This window comes from Pelophylax lessonae, assembly GCF_965119305.1.
Source record: "Pelophylax lessonae genome assembly, chromosome: 10".
Classification (NCBI taxonomy): Eukaryota; Metazoa; Chordata; class Amphibia; order Anura; family Ranidae; genus Pelophylax; species Pelophylax lessonae.
In genome coordinates this window covers 80,161,999-80,180,637 of record NC_138777.1, presented here as the reverse complement: position 1 = coordinate 80,180,637, position 18,639 = coordinate 80,161,999, and the positions used below count along the sequence as shown (strand labels likewise).

Here is an 18,639-nt window from a genome sequence, read left to right as displayed (position 1 = left end):
GCAAGCTCCATCAGGTTGGATGGGGAACGTCGGTGCACAACCATTTTCAGATCTCTCCAGAGATATTCAATTGGATTCAAGTCTGGGCTCTGGCTGGGCCACTCAAGGAAATTCACAGAGTTGTCCTGTAGCTACTCCTTTGTTATCTTGGCTGTGTGCTTAGGGTAGTTGTCCTGTTGGAAGATGAACCTTCGTCCCAGACTGAGGTCCAAAGCGCTCTGGAGTAGGTTTTCATCAAGGATGTCTTTGTACATTGTTGCATTTATCTTTCCCTCAATCCTGACTAGTCTCACAGTTCCTTCTGCTGAAAAACATCCCAAAAGCATGATGCTGCCACCACCATGCTTCACTGTAGGGATGGTATTGGCCAGGTGATGAGTGATGCCTGGTTTCCTCCAAACATGATGCTTGCCATTCAGGCCAAAAGGTTAAATTTTTATTTCATCATACCAAAGAATTTTGTTTTGCATGGTCTAAGAGTCCTTCAGGTGCCTTTTGGCAAACTTCAGGTGGGCTGTCATGTGCCTTTTACTAAGGAGTGGCTTCTGTTTGGCCATTCTACCATACATGCCTGATTGGTGGAGTGCTGCAGAGGTGGTTGTTGTTCTGGAAGGTTCTCCTCTCTCCACAGAGAAACACTATCAGAGTGATCTTTGGGTTCTTGGTCATCTCCCTGACTAAGGCCCTTCTCCACTTAGTTTGGCCGGGCGACCCACTTTAGAAAGTCCTGGTGGTTCCAAACTTCTCCCATTTATGGGTAATGGAGGCACCTGTGCTCATTGGGACCTTCAATGCTGCAGAAATTTTTCCTGTACCTTTCCCCACATCTGTGACTCCATACAATCCTGTCTCAGAGGTCTCCAGACAATTCCTTGGACTTCGTGGCTTGATTTTAGCTCTGAAAAGCCCTGTTAACTGTGGGACCTTATATAGACAGGTGTATGCCTTTCCAAATCATGTCCAATCAACTGAGTTTACCACAGGGGACTCCAATCAAGTTGTAGAAACATCTCTAAGATGAACAGTGGATTCAGGATGTACCTGAGCTCAATTTTGAGTATCATGGCAAAGGCTGTGAATACTTATGTACATGTGATTTTTTTCGTTTTTTATTTTTAATAAATTTGCAAAGATTTCAAACAAACTTCTTTTACGTTTTCATTATGGGGTATTGTTTGTAGAGTGTTGAGAAAAATAATGAATGTTATCTATTTTGGAATAAGGCTGTAACATAACAAAATGTGGAAAAACTGAAGCGCTTTGAATACTTTCCTGATTTACTATATATATATATATTGCAAAATCTGGTGCAGTTGTGCATGGTAGACACTCAGCTTCTAACTTCAGCTTATTCCACTTCAGCTTATTCAATTAAGCTTTGACAATAAAACCTGGAAGCTGATTGGATTCCATGCAGAGCTGCACCAGATTTTATGCACTCTCAACATTAAGTAAATATCCCCATTGTCAAATTAACATTTTGGGACTGTTTAATTTGACCTGGGCATTTAAGCTTTAATGACTCCTTGGCTCAAAAGAGTTAGAGGTCTGGACAGAGAGCTGACAAAAGGTCCAGCCCAACAGTGTCATCCCAAAACTAATATTTCAATTGAACCTGCTATATTACATTACATTACTAGCTATTTGAAATTTTCTCCCAAAAATGAGAGCAGTATTAAATTAAAGCGCTGTTGAGGATGATGAGTCTAACTATGATTTACTTTTAGGTTGACCCTACTCCATACCTTGAGGCCTGTGTTAGTGACACATGTGGGTGTGACACTGGAGGAGATTGTGAGTGCTACTGTACAGCTGTCGCAGCTTATGCCCGAGCTTGTTCTGATGCCGGAATCTGTGTTTCATGGAGAACCCCAGAAATATGCCGTAAGTTAACTAAGACATTTTTCTTATAATCATTAGGAAAACTCTCATGTTACTCTGCAAGCTGGTTCCAAGTCATTGACAGAGAAAAATTTGAAGCCAGCAATGACTAAGAATTAGCAATTGCAGCTCCTGTATTTTTCTCATGGCAGGGGGTGATACTAGGAACCAATTAAATTCTGCTGTATATGCACATGTGTTGACAGGGAATATATTAACATGAGGAATGTAAGGTGAAAGAGAACATTCCATCCATGTAACCAAGGAAGACCTCTAAGGCCTTTTGTTTCAGACATGATACTCTGTACGGTACTTACATGTAATAGCTGCTGTTGCATGTGCATATCAGTTGCTTGTGGATGCCATCTAATGGCCCTTGAAAGTGTATATTAGAGTTTGGAGCTGGATTGATTTGTTACAAGGTAATGGTCCTTGCCTTGAGCCTTAAGTGACCTAAAAAAGAAAAAGTAGTGCATTCTTAAGTTGGGACAACAGAAGATAGCTGACACAAGAGCATTCCACCCTTCCATTCATTGTTATGTTCCTAGGTTATGTGGTTTAGTCCCTTCTATCGAAGGGGACAGTGTGATTTTATCAGTTTTATGGTCAATTTGAGCTGTAATGGCTGAGCTGAACTTAGTGGTTAAATGTAAAGTTCTTATTTATTACAAGTATTGGTTTAGATTTAATTATGGTTTATAAAATAATAAAATAATTTAATTATTTGTTTATCATCAAAACCAATTAAAGGTCCGGCCACAATTGTCAGCCTCCTATGTTGTATTGTATCTTATTAGTTCATTTGGGGTTCTGCCTATGGTCATATGAGCAGAGTGTGCAGAGAGATGACACCACTGTATTTCTCAAAGCTGAGTATACATGCATAGTTTTTTTTTTTTTTTTCGTTCAACCGACACAAGTGAGGTGAATGGAGGAATCCTCCCCACTGTGATATTGTACTTTGACAGCGGAAACTCCTCAACTGTCAAAATACACTGATCAGCTCTGCAACTGATTGGCTACAGCAGCTGATTGAATGAAGTTTTCCAACAGTCCCGTTGGACAGAAGTTGATCTACCGATTGACCTCTGTTGAAAAGGGAGGGCCACACACAGATCAAAATTTAGCCAGTCCCTCCTGAACTGGCTAAATCTCAATACGTGTGGACCCCAACTTTAAGGGAAAACAGTGTGTCGGTCTCCTGGCAGAGATGTATTATGTAGATCACCAAAATGGATCTTTGGCAAATAAGATGGTTAATATTTATCTTTTTGTTTCTTTCTCTAGCTATGTTCTGTGATTACTATAACCCTGAAGGAGAGTGTGAGTGGCACTATAAACCTTGTGGAGCGCCTTGCTTGAAGACCTGTAGGAACCCCAGTGGCCAGTGTATGAACAATCTGCCAGGATTAGAGGGTTAGTGAAATTGATTAAAATACTTGCTGTACTACATAATTAAAAGTGTTTTGCTGTGTTTGAAGCTTCTTTACCACTCTGAATATACACTTTTTAAAAGCATGTTTGAGTGACTGTCCTTCTCTTTATACCATGGGTGTCCAACCTTTTGGCTTCTCTGGGCCACATTGAGTGTAGAGAAATTTTCTCAGGCCGCATATAAAATATATACTATAGTTAAGGTATATAAGTAATAAAACGCCGCTTCGCCCTTCCTGTGCTAAAGCCCCCCCCCCCCGCACTAATTTAACACAACTAGTGGATGATCCCCTCCGAGGCAGCCTCTGTGGCGGTGCCCCCAACTCGACTTCCTTCCTCCCCAGCAGAAAAAAAAAATTGTCAGGGGGCAGTGGGCCGCATTGCCTGCGTGTTCCGGGCTGCATTGCCTGCGAGTTCCGGGCCGCAGGTTGGACATGCCTGCTTTATACGCTGCATTTCTTTTTCTATTAGTATAATCAGAAACTCTCTTTCTCTCTAGCTAGGTAGTTGACAATAGGGAGCTGTCACATCCCATTTCTTGAATCATATTAGTTTTCCTATTTGCTGTAAATGCTTATGAATTTAAAGATTTTTTTTTACATTTTTATACATTCTATGCCAGGATGTTATCCGAAATGTCCCAAAGCACGACCCTTCTTTGATGAAGAAATTATGAAGTGTGTAGCTCAACCAGAGTGTGGCTGCTATGATGATGAAGGTGAACGTTACAATATTGGGGATATGGTACCCTCCTACAAGAACTGTGAAAGCTGGTAACTGTCTTTCTTATTTTTATTAAGTTTATTATTATTTGATTTTGAAGTGGTAATCCTTCTAAACTCACATTTATTTTTCAGCATTTGCACCAAGAAAGGTCGTCGCTGTCACATGGATCTCAGAGGTGGGTTCTATTCTTCATCTCGTTATCTGTTCTATATTTAAATGTCCTTGGCCATATATCAAGAAGCGATGTGCCATACTCCCCTTTGAAAGAAACCTTATTATTTTGTTATTTTGTCACCAAATTTCAGGTAAAAGCGCTGAAAATCAAGTATTTTAAATTCTTAATTGTAATGTGCATTTGGACTTACCAAGGAATATGAAAATTCCAGAAAAAGAAAATTCTCTAGCAGTCTCCTCCCTTGTTGCATAGCTTAGCCCTCTACTCTTCTGGGAATATCTAATTACTCTCTGTGCTGGCCAAGCTCTCCAGCCCCTCCCTTTTATGTAGCAGATGGAGAAAATAGTGAAGGACAATGTTATAAATTGTCACTTTAGTGACAGCTCTGACACTTCTTATGCTGCTAACATTATATCCAATAAAGAGGCATCCAGCAACAGTCTTGGGGCTTTTGGATGCCTGCACAAGGGAGGCTTTTTTGGGTAAATAATATGCATTAAATACACATATAATTTTATAAAAAGGATTGTTGTTGAAATCGATAGTCTAGAACCAGGGTCCCTTCACATAAAATGTGATTCCACTCAGCAGAAAAATCAGTGTTGAGTTGGTGTAAAGCATGCAGGGTTTGTTTAGTGTGCCCATAGAGAAAAAAAATCACATTCAATCGAGACAGTGCTTTGTCCATTCAGGAGCAACAACAAAATTACTTCAATCCCCCCTTTCCCAGCAGCACATGCTCACCTTTCCCTCTTCACGTATGCTGCACTCTCATGCTGCGTTCAGTTCCAGGAGTTGAAGGAAATACACAGAATGTCCAGGTATGTAGGGGCACATAACTCAACCATGTGATAGAGCACTAGGCCAATCAGCCCTGGGTGAGCTACAATTTCAGCAACTTCCAAAGTCAACATGACTTTGCTTTCACTTCCAGTAACTGAACAGAGTGGCATGGAAGTGAAGTAAAGGTAAGTATATAGTGATCTGTGCTGCTGGGGAGGGCTCTTTAAATGTGAACCTATTGCTTTGCCCTTATCGAAGTTGTACATACACAAGATAATTATCGTTTCGGTGGTGAAATTATGTTTTTGTTCAAGTAATGTATGAAGAAATCGAAGAATGACAGTTTATCCTTAGAGCAGCCTAAAGCTGGGCACACACTATGCAGAAATTGGGGCGAACAATTGTCTGGTTTTCCTTGTTGTTTCAAAGCAAGTTGGAACTGAGGAAGGAAATAATGCACACAAATTCTCATATGACAAAGGCTTTTCCTTTGTTTCTGATCATGCGCAGTCTTTCATATCTGATTTTTCTTATACAAAAACCGTAGAAACACAGCACACATTAATCTAAAATCATTTGTTTTGTTCACGTATGAAAAAAATTTTGGAGTCTGTCCCTTCAAAAATTTTTGGATGCAAAGTCTGAATCAGATGTCAAAAGTTGTGTACACACCATACAAAAAACAAACCATCCTGCCTTGTAAGTAATTTTGCTTGCGATTCTCTTATAGTGTGTACCCAGCATAACACTGCCCTGCCTCAGGTTGGCTGCAGCGCAGTGTATCTGTGGTTAGCTACACTTTGCCATAGACTTCTATTATGTTTTAGTACATTTTCTGAAAGCACATTAAAAGTCCTGCATGCAGAAAATGCACCAAACCGGTGGGAAAAAATAGAATTCTATGACAGAGCGCAGCTAACTTGCATCAAAACTGCAGGTACACTGCAATGTGCCCTCACCGTGGCCAAAGTGCAGTGGGGTATTGTGAAGCTGCCCTTAGTAGCATATCATCTAAAGATGATAATAAACAACCTCAAATCTCCTAAAATCTACCTAAAGCCGGGTACATATGGGCCAAATGTCGGGACATCGACCGGTTCAAAAAAAACTGGCTGACATTCAGAAAACCAATGGAAAACCAGCAGCCAACCAATCCTGGATCAGCAATTTCAGCCAATGGCAGTGTGCGCTGATCAGGGTGCTCTGGTGGGGGGGCCGTCCCCCTGTCAGAACACAATAGTTTAGCGGGGAAGATCACAGCACTAATGTTGGATCATTAGTACAGTGTCTCCAAATTGTCCAGCGGATTGGCCATTGCAAATTGAGCTCTTCCCTGATCTTTGACCACATTTGTATACTCAAAAAGTCATCAATGATGGTAAATATTACTGATTTTGAGCAATTATTAGTTCCTATGTATGGATACCGTAGGTGTGACTGTAAAACCTGATGCTTATGTTTTGTAATCATTCTCTTTAACTCACAGCATGCTACTGTTACTATGGTAATATGAAGTTCAATTATGGTGACATCATCTACAATACCACTGATGGAATTGGGGGATGCATAACAGCTACATGTTCATCAAATGGAACCATTAATAGAAGTGTCTATCCATGTTCAACAACGACCAAACCTGCCACTACCTTTCATTTTGATACCACTACGAAGCATGCAGAAAACATGTCCACTCCAGGTAGGATTTAATCTCAGAGGAAATCTTAGGAATTCCATCTACAACATTTTTCCAACAAATGCTAATTTTTCTAGTACAGGGTATAAAATAAAAATATTGAGCACTTTCTATAAGAGATAAAGACAGTTTTTCTTACATGCTTACTACATCTGGTTAGTATTTCTGTACACACTGCAACTGAACTGGCAGATATAAAAGACAAAAATTAATGTAGTTCTGTAATCATTAATAGTACCTTAAATGCATATAATATATGCAAGCAAGTGTAAAAGATTGACTTGGCATCTGCCTCTGTCCCTTTACAGTAGTGCTCAGACTGCAAGAATGAGAAGCAGCATAGGGCTGCAGGGCTCATGTTCCAGCAAGGAGTATCCATAGGGATGCTGGGGGAATCCATAGCGGAGAAGGATCTGGGTGTTCTGGTAGATCATAAACTTAATAATAGCATGCAATGCCAAGCTGCGGTTTCCAAAGCAAGCAAAGTCCTTTCTTGTATTAACAGAGGCATGGACTCCAGAGAGAGAGATATCATTTTGCCCCTGTACAAATCATTAGTAAGCCCTCATCTGGAATATGCAGTTCTGTTTTGGGCACCAGTTCCTAAAATGGATATCGGGGAACTGGAGAAAGTGCAGAGAAGGGCAACCAAACTGATTAGAGGAATGGAGGAGCTCAGCTATGAGAAAAGATTAGAGGAACTGACTTTATTCTCTCATGAGAAGAGGAGATTAAGGGGGGATATGATCAACATGTATAAATACATAAGGGGTCCATATAGTGAACTTGGTGTTGAGTTGTTCACTTTAAGGTCAGCACAGAGGACAAGGGGGCACTCTACGTCTAGAGGAAAACAGATTTCGTCTCCAAATACGGAAAGGTTTCTTCACCGTAAGAGCTGTGAAAATGTGGAATAGACTCCCTCCAGAGGTGGCTTTGGCTAGCTCACTATATTGCTTTAAAAAAGGTCTGGATTCTTTCCTGGGTGTACTTAATATAAGTGGGTACTACATTTTTTTTTAGGTAAGGTTGATCCAGGGAATATCCGATTGCCTCTCAGGGGATTAGGAAGGCATTTTTTTCCCCTGCTGTAGCAAATTGGATCATGCTTTTCTGGGGGTTTTTTTGCCTTCCTCTGAATCAACTGCGGGTATAGGATTGTGTATATGGGATTGTATGGTTGGGTTTTCAATATTGTTTTTTTTTTTTGTTGGTTGAACCAGATGGACTTGTGTCTTTTTTCAACCTGACTAACTATGTAACTATGTACCTATATGTATGCTAATAGTAGGGTGCAAGAGAGGTGTTTTGCCCTGTCAGGCAGGGCTGTGTTGTGTGGTAGAAATGTGTAAATCTCCAGACTGAATGAACAGAAATCAAATTCATTGGCAGATAATACAGCTAACTTATAAGTATCCATCTGTGTATATAGATGGTTGCATTGAGTTTAGCTGTAACCTTGTCATTATCTTTACTAAGATTTGCACAACTGTTGCAGTTGTCAGACTATCATTGAAATTTTGGCTGTGGCTGTGCAGAACATCTGTGCTTTCAAGCAGCATAAACACGGCCCTTCTGCATGCTGTACAGTACTCTGCACCCATGTGAGTGAGTCCATACTGAAACTAAGAGAGAATTATTAATAGATTAAATTTAGAAATTTAGATAATTTTATTCTTTTACATACAATGTTAACTAATGAATTTACTTTTTCAGCCACAAAATTGAATATATCTTGTTGAGTAATTTGTAATTATCTTTCTCCTTACAGTACAAGCGTCACCAACCTCTGTGTCTTGCCTTGAAGAAGTATGTAAATGGTCAACGTGGTATGACATCACTTGTCCAACTTATGGTGAAAATGAAGGAGACTTTGAAACCTATGAGAATATAAGAAAAAAGGGCTACACTATATGTAAAATACCATCCCAGGTAGAATGTCGAGCACAAAAGTTTCCAAAGATCCCTATTGCTGATTTGGGTCAGATCGTTTCATGCAATACATCTGTGGGTCTTGTGTGTCACAATCGCGATCAGTTCTCCCAGCTCTGCTTTAATTATGAGATCCGAGTCCTATGCTGTAGCTATGTGCCTTGCGGAGAATCAACCAATCCTTCTTCTTCTGATACTATAGCTCCTTCACCATTCATGACATTAACATCCAAATTTACAGCGGCCTCAACTATCCAACCAGAAAGCACTGTTAGCAAAGGCCCGAGTCACTCAACCCAAGGTTTTTCATCAATAAAAGCAACATCTATATCTACTACTGAAATGTCAAAACTAACAAGTAAACCATACCAATACATAACTAAATCCCATGAAACAATTTTTACCACTCCGTGCAAAAAAAAGCAATGCTCTTGGACACCTTGGTATGATGTATATTTCCCCAGTATTGGTAAATCTGATGGAGACTTTGAGACCCTGGAGAATATCAAAGCTGCTGGCAACATTATATGTCAAAAACCAGAAGATATTGAGTGTAGAGCTGAGAGATTTCCAGATAAAAACATTACAGATGTGGGCCAAGTAGTTACCTGTGACATCACTCATGGTCTCATTTGCAATAACAAAGATCAGAATTCAAACTTTCCACTTTGCTACAATTATAGGGTAAGGATCCTTTGTTGCTCCATGGAGGATTGTGAATTATCCACTACTTATGTCCACTCCACAATCAAGGATCACACAACAGAACATTTGAAAGAAACCAGTGTTGTCATTTCAACAACTGCCTACAAATCTACTAAAAACACCATCATATCCACTACAGTAAAAGCAGCAAGCAGTTCATCAACACCTCAAACAGACCGTACTACAACAAGAAAAGAAATCACAACTTCAGAAATAAACTGTATACCTGACTGTCAGTGGTCACAGTGGTTTGACGTTAGTTTTCCTAATTTGGAAAAAAATGGAGACTTTGAAACTTACGAAGAAATAAAGAAGTCAGGGTTTCAAATCTGTGAAGAGCCTATGGAAATTCAGTGCAGATCAACAGATCTCCCAGACATATCACTGGAAGAATTACAGCAGAATGTGCAATGCAATGTTAGCTATGGCCTTGTTTGCCAAAATGAAGATCAAACTGGACCATTTCCATATTGTTACAACTATGAAATTCGTGTCTTATGCTGTGCTAGCTGTGCATCTACAACAATTTTACCTGCATTTACAGATCGTCAGACATCTAAATCGTCACATGAAGACCAAAAAACATCTAAAAAACCAGCTTCATCACAGACAACTACAAATACTGGAAAATTAACAACTTTTGAAGAAGTCCATACCATTGCACCTCTATCAACCAAAACAACTAAAGTTATAACAGCACCACTGGAAATGGAAACCACAAAATCCACGCTTAGCACAATGAAAGTATTATCTACTACTAGTAAGGCAGCAGGTTCTATGATTACTGAGCATTCTAAAATGACAACTACAGTTAAATCACATAAAACAGTTTCCACAATTAAGCCCACTACCAAATATGGTGAAATAACACGTAAAGCTACATCTCCAAAGGTAACCACTGCGCCTGCATCCAAGAAAAAAACCACAGAATCTGAATTTACATCTGCCCATAAGTCTACATCAAGTAAGCCTACAACAACAAAAGCAACATCTCAAAAAGTAAGCACTGCATTCCACAAATCAACCACGGAATCTGAAAAAGAAAAATCCACCTCTCGTGGACCAGTTTCTATTAAAACCACTAAAATGTCTACAGAATCTGGAAAAGTGACATCAGCCCACAAGTCTACATCAAGTAAGCCTGTAACAACCAAAGCTACATCACATAAAGTAAGCTCTGCATCCCCCAAGTCCACTACAGAATCTGAAGTTAAAAAATCCACCTCTCAAAGACCAATTTCTATTAAAACCACTAGAATGTCTACAGATTCTGGGAAAGTGACATCAACCCACAAGTCTACGTCAAGTAAGCCTGTAACAACAAAAGCTACATCTCATAAAGTAAGCTCTGCATCCCCCAAGTCCACTACAGAATCTGAAGTTAAAAAATCCACCTCTCAGGGATCAATTTCTGTTAAAACCACTAAAATGTCTACAGAATCAGGAAAAGTTACATCTGCCCACAAATCTACATCAAGTAAGCCTATAACAACAAAGACTACATCTCATAAAGTAAGCTCTGCATCCCCCAAGTCCACTACAGAGTCTGAAGTTAAAAAATCCACCTCTCAAAGACCAATTTCTATTAAAACCACTAAAATGTCTACAGAATCAGGAAAAGTTACATCTGCCCACAAATCTACATCAAGTAAGCCTATAACAACAAAGACTACATCTCATAAAGTAAGCACTGCATCCCACAGATCAACGACAGAATCTGAAGTTAAAAAATCCACCTCTCAAAGACCAATTTCTATTAAAACCTCTAGAATGTCTACAGATTCTGGGAAAGTGACATCAGCCCACAAGTCTACGTCAAGTAAGCCTGTAACAACCAAAGCTACATCTCATAAAGTAAGCTCTGCATCCCCCAAGTCCACTACAGAATCTGAAGTTAAAAAATCCACCTCTCAGGGATCAATTTCTGTTAAAACCACTAAAATGTCTACAGAACCAGGAAAAGTTACGTCTGCCCACAAATCTACATCAAGTAAGCCTATAACAACAAAGACTACATCTCATAAAGTAAGCACTGCGTCCCACAGATCAACTACAGAATCTGAAGTTAAAAAATCCACCTCTCAAAGACCAATTTCTATTAAAACCACTAGAATGTCTACAGATTCAGGGAAAGTGACATCAGCCCACAAGTCTACGTCAAGTAAGCCTGTAACAACCAAAGCTACATCTCATAAAGTAAGCTCTGCATCCCCCAAGTCCACTACAGAATCTGAAGTTAAAAAATCCACCTCTCAGGGATCCATTTCGGTTAAAACCACTAAAATGTCTACAGAATCAGGAAAAGTTACATCTGCCCACAAATCTACATCAAGTAAGCCTATAACAACAAAGACTACATCTCATAAAGTAAGCACTGCATCCCACAGATCAACGACAGAATCTGAAGTTAAAAAATCCACCTCTCAAAGACCAATTTCTATTAAAACCACTAGAATGTCTACAGATTCTGGGAAAGTGACATCAACCCACAAGTCTACGTCAAGTAAGCCTGTAACAACAAAAGCTACATCTCATAAAGTAAGCTCTGCATCCCCCAAGTCCACTACAGAATCTGAAGTTAAAAAATCCACCTCTCAGGGATCAATTTCTGTTAAAACCACTAAAATGTCTACAGAATCAGGAAAAGTTACATCTGCCCACAAATCTACATCAAGTAAGCCTATAACAACAAAGACTACATCTCATAAAGTAAGCTCTGCATCCCCCAAGTCCACTACAGAGTCTGAAGTTAAAAAATCCACCTCTCAAAGACCAATTTCTATTAAAACCACTAAAATGTCTACAGAATCAGGAAAAGTTACATCTGCCCACAAATCTACATCAAGTAAGCCTATAACAACAAAGACTACATCTCATAAAGTAAGCACTGCGTCCCACAGATCAACTACACAATCTGAAGTTAAAAAATCCACCTCTCAAAGACCAATTTCTATTAAAACCACTAGAATGTCTACAGATTCAGGGAAAGTGACATCAGCCCACAAGTCTACGTCAAGTAAGCCTGTAACAACCAAAGCTACATCTCATAAAGTAAGCTCTGCATCCCCCAAGTCCACTACAGAATCTGAAGTTAAAAAATCCACCTCTCAAAGACCAATTTCTATTAAAACCACTAAAATGTCTACAGAATCAGGAAAAGTTACATCTGCCCACAAATCTACATCAAGTAAGCCTATAACAACAAAGACTACATCTCATAAAGTAAGCACTGCATCCCACAGATCAACGACAGAATCTGAAGTTAAAAAATCCACCTCTCAAAGACCAATTTCTATTAAAACCACTAGAATGTCTACAGATTCTGGGAAAGTGACATCAACCCACAAGTCTACGTCAAGTAAGCCTGTAACAACAAAAGCTACATCTCATAAAGTAAGCTCTGCATCCCCCAAGTCCACTACAGAATCTGAAGTTAAAAAATCCACCTCTCAGGGATCAATTTCTGTTAAAACCACTAAAATGTCTACAGAATCAGGAAAAGTTACATCTGCCCACAAATCTACATCAAGTAAGCCTATAACAACAAAGACTACATCTCATAAAGTAAGCTCTGCATCCCCCAAGTCCACTACAGAGTCTGAAGTTAAAAAATCCACCTCTCAAAGACCAATTTCTATTAAAACCACTAAAATGTCTACAGAATCAGGAAAAGTTACATCTGCCCACAAATCTACATCAAGTAAGCCTATAACAACAAAGACTACATCTCATAAAGTAAGCACTGCATCCCACAGATCAACGACAGAATCTGAAGTTAAAAAATCCACCTCTCAAAGACCAATTTCTATTAAAACCACTAGAATGTCTACAGATTCTGGGAAAGTGACATCAGCCCACAAGTCTACGTCAAGTAAGCCTGTAACAACCAAAGCTACATCTCATAAAGTAAGCTCTGCATCCCCCAAGTCCACTACAGAATCTGAAGCTAAAAAATCCACCTCTCAGGGATCAATTTCTGTTAAAACCACTAAAATGTCTACAGAACCAGGAAAAGTTACGTCTGCCCACAAATCTACATCAAGTAAGCCTATAACAACAAAGACTACATCTCATAAAGTAAGCACTGCATCCCACAGATCAACGACAGAATCTGAAGTTAAAAAATCCACCTCTCAAAGACCAATTTCTATTAAAACCACTAGAATGTCTACAGATTCTGGGAAAGTGACATCAGCCCACAAGTCTACGTCAAGTAAGCCTGTAACAACCAAAGCTACATCTCATAAAGTAAGCTCTGTATCCCCCAAGTCCACTACAGAATCTGAAGTTAAAAAATCCACCTCTCAGGGATCAATTTCTGTTAAAACCACTAAAATGTCTACAGAATCAGGAAAAGTTACGTCTGCCCACAAATCTACATCAAGTAAGCCTATAACAACAAAGACTACATCTCATAAAGTAAGCACTGCATCCCACAGATCAACGACAGAATCTGAAGTTAAAAAATCCACCTCTCAAAGACCAATTTCTATTAAAACCACTAGAATGTCTACAGATTCAGGGAAAGTGACATCAGCCCACAAGTCTACGTCAAGTAAGCCTGTAACAACCAAAGCTACATCTCATAAAGTAAGCTCTGCATCCCCCAAGTCCACTACAGAATCTGAAGTTAAAAAATCCACCTCTCAGGGATCCATTTCGGTTAAAACCACTAAAATGTCTACAGAATCAGGAAAAGTTACATCTGCCCACAAATCTACATCAAGTAAGCCTATAACAACAAAGACTACATCTCATAAAGTAAGCACTGCATCCCACAGATCAACGACAGAATCTGAAGTTAAAAAATCCACCTCTCAAAGACCAATTTCTATTAAAACCACTAGAATGTCTACAGATTCTGGGAAAGTGACATCAACCCACAAGTCTACGTCAAGTAAGCCTGTAACAACAAAAGCTACATCTCATAAAGTAAGCTCTGCATCCCCCAAGTCCACTACAGAATCTGAAGTTAAAAAATCCACCTCTCAGGGATCAATTTCTGTTAAAACCACTAAAATGTCTACAGAATCAGGAAAAGTTACATCTGCCCACAAATCTACATCAAGTAAGCCTATAACAACAAAGACTACATCTCATAAAGTAAGCACTGCATCCCACAGATCAACGACAGAATCTGAAGTTAAAAAATCCACCTCTCAAAGACCAATTTCTATTAAAACCACTAGAATGTCTACAGATTCTGGGAAAGTGACATCAGCCCACAAGTCTACGTCAAGTAAGCCTGTAACAACCAAAGCTACATCTCATAAAGTAAGCTCTGCATCCCCCAAGTCCACTACAGAATCTGAAGCTAAAAAATCCACCTCTCAGGGATCAATTTCTGTTAAAACCACTAAAATGTCTACAGAACCAGGAAAAGTTACGTCTGCCCACAAATCTACATCAAGTAAGCCTATAACAACAAAGACTACATCTCATAAAGTAAGCACTGCGTCCCACAGATCAACTACAGAATCTGAAGTTAAAAAATCCACCTCTCAAAGACCAATTTCTATTAAAACCACTAGAATGTCTACAGATTCAGGGAAAGTGACATCAGCCCACAAGTCTACGTCAAGTAAGCCTGTAACAACCAAAGCTACATCTCATAAAGTAAGCTCTGCATCCCCCAAGTCCACTACAGAATCTGAAGTTAAAAAATCCACCTCTCAGGGATCCATTTCGGTTAAAACCACTAAAATGTCTACAGAATCAGGAAAAGTTACATCTGCCCACAAATCTACATCAAGTAAGCCTATAACAACAAAGACTACATCTCATAAAGTAAGCACTGCATCCCACAGATCAACGACAGAATCTGAAGTTAAAAAATCCACCTCTCAAAGACCAATTTCTATTAAAACCACTAAAATGTCTACAGAATCAGGAAAAGTTACATCTGCCCACAAATCTACATCAAGTAAGCCTATAACAACAAAGACTACATCTCATAAAGTAAGCACTGCGTCCCACAGATCAACTACACAATCTGAAGTTAAAAAATCCACCTCTCAAAGACCAATTTCTATTAAAACCACTAGAATGTCTACAGATTCTGGGAAAGTGACATCAACCCACAAGTCTACGTCAAGTAAGCCTGTAACAACAAAAGCTACATCTCATAAAGTAAGCTCTGCATCCCCCAAGTCCACTACAGAATCTGAAGTTAAAAAATCCACCTCTCAGGGATCAATTTCTGTTAAAACCACTAAAATGTCTACAGAATCAGGAAAAGTTACATCTGCCCACAAATCTACATCAAGTAAGCCTATAACAACAAAGACTACATCTCATAAAGTAAGCACTGCATCCCATAGATCAACGACAGAATCTGAAGTTAAAAAATCCACCTCTCAAAGACCAATTTCTATTAAAACCACTAGAATGTCTACAGATTCTGGGAAAGTGACATCAGCCCACAAGTCTACGTCAAGTAAGCCTGTAACAACCAAAGCTACATCTCATAAAGTAAGCTCTGTATCCCCCAAGTCCACTACAGAATCTGAAGTTAAAAAATCCACCTCTCAGGGATCAATTTCTGTTAAAACCACTAAAATGTCTACAGAATCAGGAAAAGTTACGTCTGCCCACAAATCTACATCAAGTAAGCCTATAACAACAAAGACTACATCTCATAAAGTAAGCACTGCATCCCACAGATCAACGACAGAATCTGAAGTTAAAAAATCCACCTCTCAAAGACCAATTTCTATTAAAACCACTAGAATGTCTACAGATTCAGGGAAAGTGACATCAGCCCACAAGTCTACGTCAAGTAAGCCTGTAACAACCAAAGCTACATCTCATAAAGTAAGCTCTGCATCCCCCAAGTCCACTACAGAATCTGAAGTTAAAAAATCCACCTCTCAGGGATCCATTTCGGTTAAAACCACTAAAATGTCTACAGAATCAGGAAAAGTTACATCTGCCCACAAATCTACATCAAGTAAGCCTATAACAACAAAGACTACATCTCATAAAGTAAGCACTGCATCCCACAGATCAACGACAGAATCTGAAGTTAAAAAATCCACCTCTCAAAGACCAATTTCTATTAAAACCACTAGAATGTCTACAGATTCTGGGAAAGTGACATCAACCCACAAGTCTACGTCAAGTAAGCCTGTAACAACAAAAGCTACATCTCATAAAGTAAGCTCTGCATCCCCCAAGTCCACTACAGAATCTGAAGTTAAAAAATCCACCTCTCAGGGATCAATTTCTGTTAAAACCACTAAAATGTCTACAGAATCAGGAAAAGTTACATCTGCCCACAAATCTACATCAAGTAAGCCTATAACAACAAAGACTACATCTCATAAAGTAAGCTCTGCATCCCCCAAGTCCACTACAGAGTCTGAAGTTAAAAAATCCACCTCTCAAAGACCAATTTCTATTAAAACCACTAAAATGTCTACAGAATCAGGAAAAGTTACATCTGCCCACAAATCTACATCAAGTAAGCCTATAACAACAAAGACTACATCTCATAAAGTAAGCACTGCGTCCCACAGATCAACTACACAATCTGAAGTTAAAAAATCCACCTCTCAAAGACCAATTTCTATTAAAACCACTAGAATGTCTACAGATTCTGGGAAAGTGACATCAACCCACAAGTCTACGTCAAGTAAGCCTGTAACAACAAAAGCTACATCTCATAAAGTAAGCTCTGCATCCCCCAAGTCCACTACAGAATCTGAAGTTAAAAAATCCACCTCTCAGGGATCAATTTCTGTTAAAACCACTAAAATGTCTACAGAATCAGGAAAAGTTACATCTGCCCACAAATCTACATCAAGTAAGCCTATAACAACAAAGACTACATCTCATAAAGTAAGCCCTGCATCCCATAGATCAACGACAGAATCTGAAGTTAAAAAATCCACCTCTCAAAGACCAATTTCTATTAAAACCACTAGAATGTCTACAGATTCTGGGAAAGTGACATCAACCCACAAGTCTACGTCAAGTAAGCCTGTAACAACAAAAGCTACATCTCATAAAGTAAGCTCTGCATCCCCCAAGTCCACTACAGAATCTGAAGTTAAAAAATCCACCTCTCAGGGATCAATTTCTGTTAAAACCACTAAAATGTCTACAGAATCAGGAAAAGTTACATCTGCCCACAAATCTACATCAAGTAAGCCTATAACAACAAATACTACATCTCATAAAGTAAGCTCTGCATCCCCCAAGTCCACTACAGAGTCTGAAGTTAAAAAATCCACCTCTCAAAGACCAATTTCTATTAAAACCACTAAAATGTCTACAGAATCAGGAAAAGTTACATCTGCCCACAAATCTACATCAAGTAAGCCTATAACAACAAAGACTACATCTCATAAAGTAAGCACTGCATCCCACAGATCAACGACAGAATCTGAAGTTAAAAAATCCACCTCTCAAAGACCAATTTCTATTAAAACCACTAGAATGTCTACAGATTCTGGGAAAGTGACATCAGCCCACAAGTCTACGTCAAGTAAGCCTGTAACAACCAAAGCTACATCTCATAAAGTAAGCTCTGCATCCCCCAAGTCCACTACAGAATCTGAAGCTAAAAAATCCACCTCTCAGGGATCAATTTCTGTTAAAACCACTAAAATGTCTACAGAACCAGGAAAAGTTACGTCTGCCCACAAATCTACATCAAGTAAGCCTATAACAACAAAGACTACATCTCATAAAGTAAGCACTGCGTCCCACAGATCAACTACAGAATCTGAAGTTAAAAAATCCACCTCTCAAAGACCAATTTCTATTAAAACCACTAGAATGTCTACAGATTCAGGGAAAGTGACATCAGCCCACAAGTCTACGTCAAGTAAGCCTGTAACAACCAAAGCTACATCTCATAAAGTAAGCTCTGCATCCCCCAAGTCCACTACAGAATCTGAAGTTAAAAAATCCACCTCTCAGGGATCCATTTCGGTTAAAACCACTAAAATGTCTACAGAATCAGGAAAAGTTACATCTGCCCACAAATCTACATCAAGTAAGCCTATAACAACAAAGACTACATCTCATAAAGTAAGCACTGCATCCCACAGATCAACGACAGAATCTGAAGTTAAAAAATCCACCTCTCAAAGACCAATTTCTATTAAAACCACTAAAATGTCTACAGAATCAGGAAAAGTTACATCTGCCCACAAATCTACATCAAGTAAGCCTATAACAACAAAGACTACATCTCATAAAGTAAGCACTGCGTCCCACAGATCAACTACACAATCTGAAGTTAAAAAATCCACCTCTCAAAGACCAATTTCTATTAAAACCACTAGAATGTCTACAGATTCTG

General features: G+C 39.1%; 1 protein-coding gene across 1 annotated transcript in view; it reads left to right on the top strand.

Annotated features, from left to right (window-relative positions):
* LOC309565951 (mucin-5B-like) overlaps nt 1-18,639 on the top strand; it is a gene marked incomplete at both ends in the record, with an annotated part of 70,571 nt that overhangs the window by 31,170 nt on the left and 20,762 nt on the right. The window contains 6 exons of the mRNA XM_082270980.1: nt 1,728-1,884; nt 3,169-3,297; nt 3,938-4,088; nt 4,173-4,216; nt 6,486-6,695; nt 8,464-10,464. Coding sequence (XP_082127106.1) covers nt 1,728-1,884; nt 3,169-3,297; nt 3,938-4,088; nt 4,173-4,216; nt 6,486-6,695; nt 8,464-10,464 — 2,692 coding nt within the window. The remainder of the gene's footprint in view (nt 1-1,727; nt 1,885-3,168; nt 3,298-3,937; nt 4,089-4,172; nt 4,217-6,485; nt 6,696-8,463; nt 10,465-18,639) is intronic.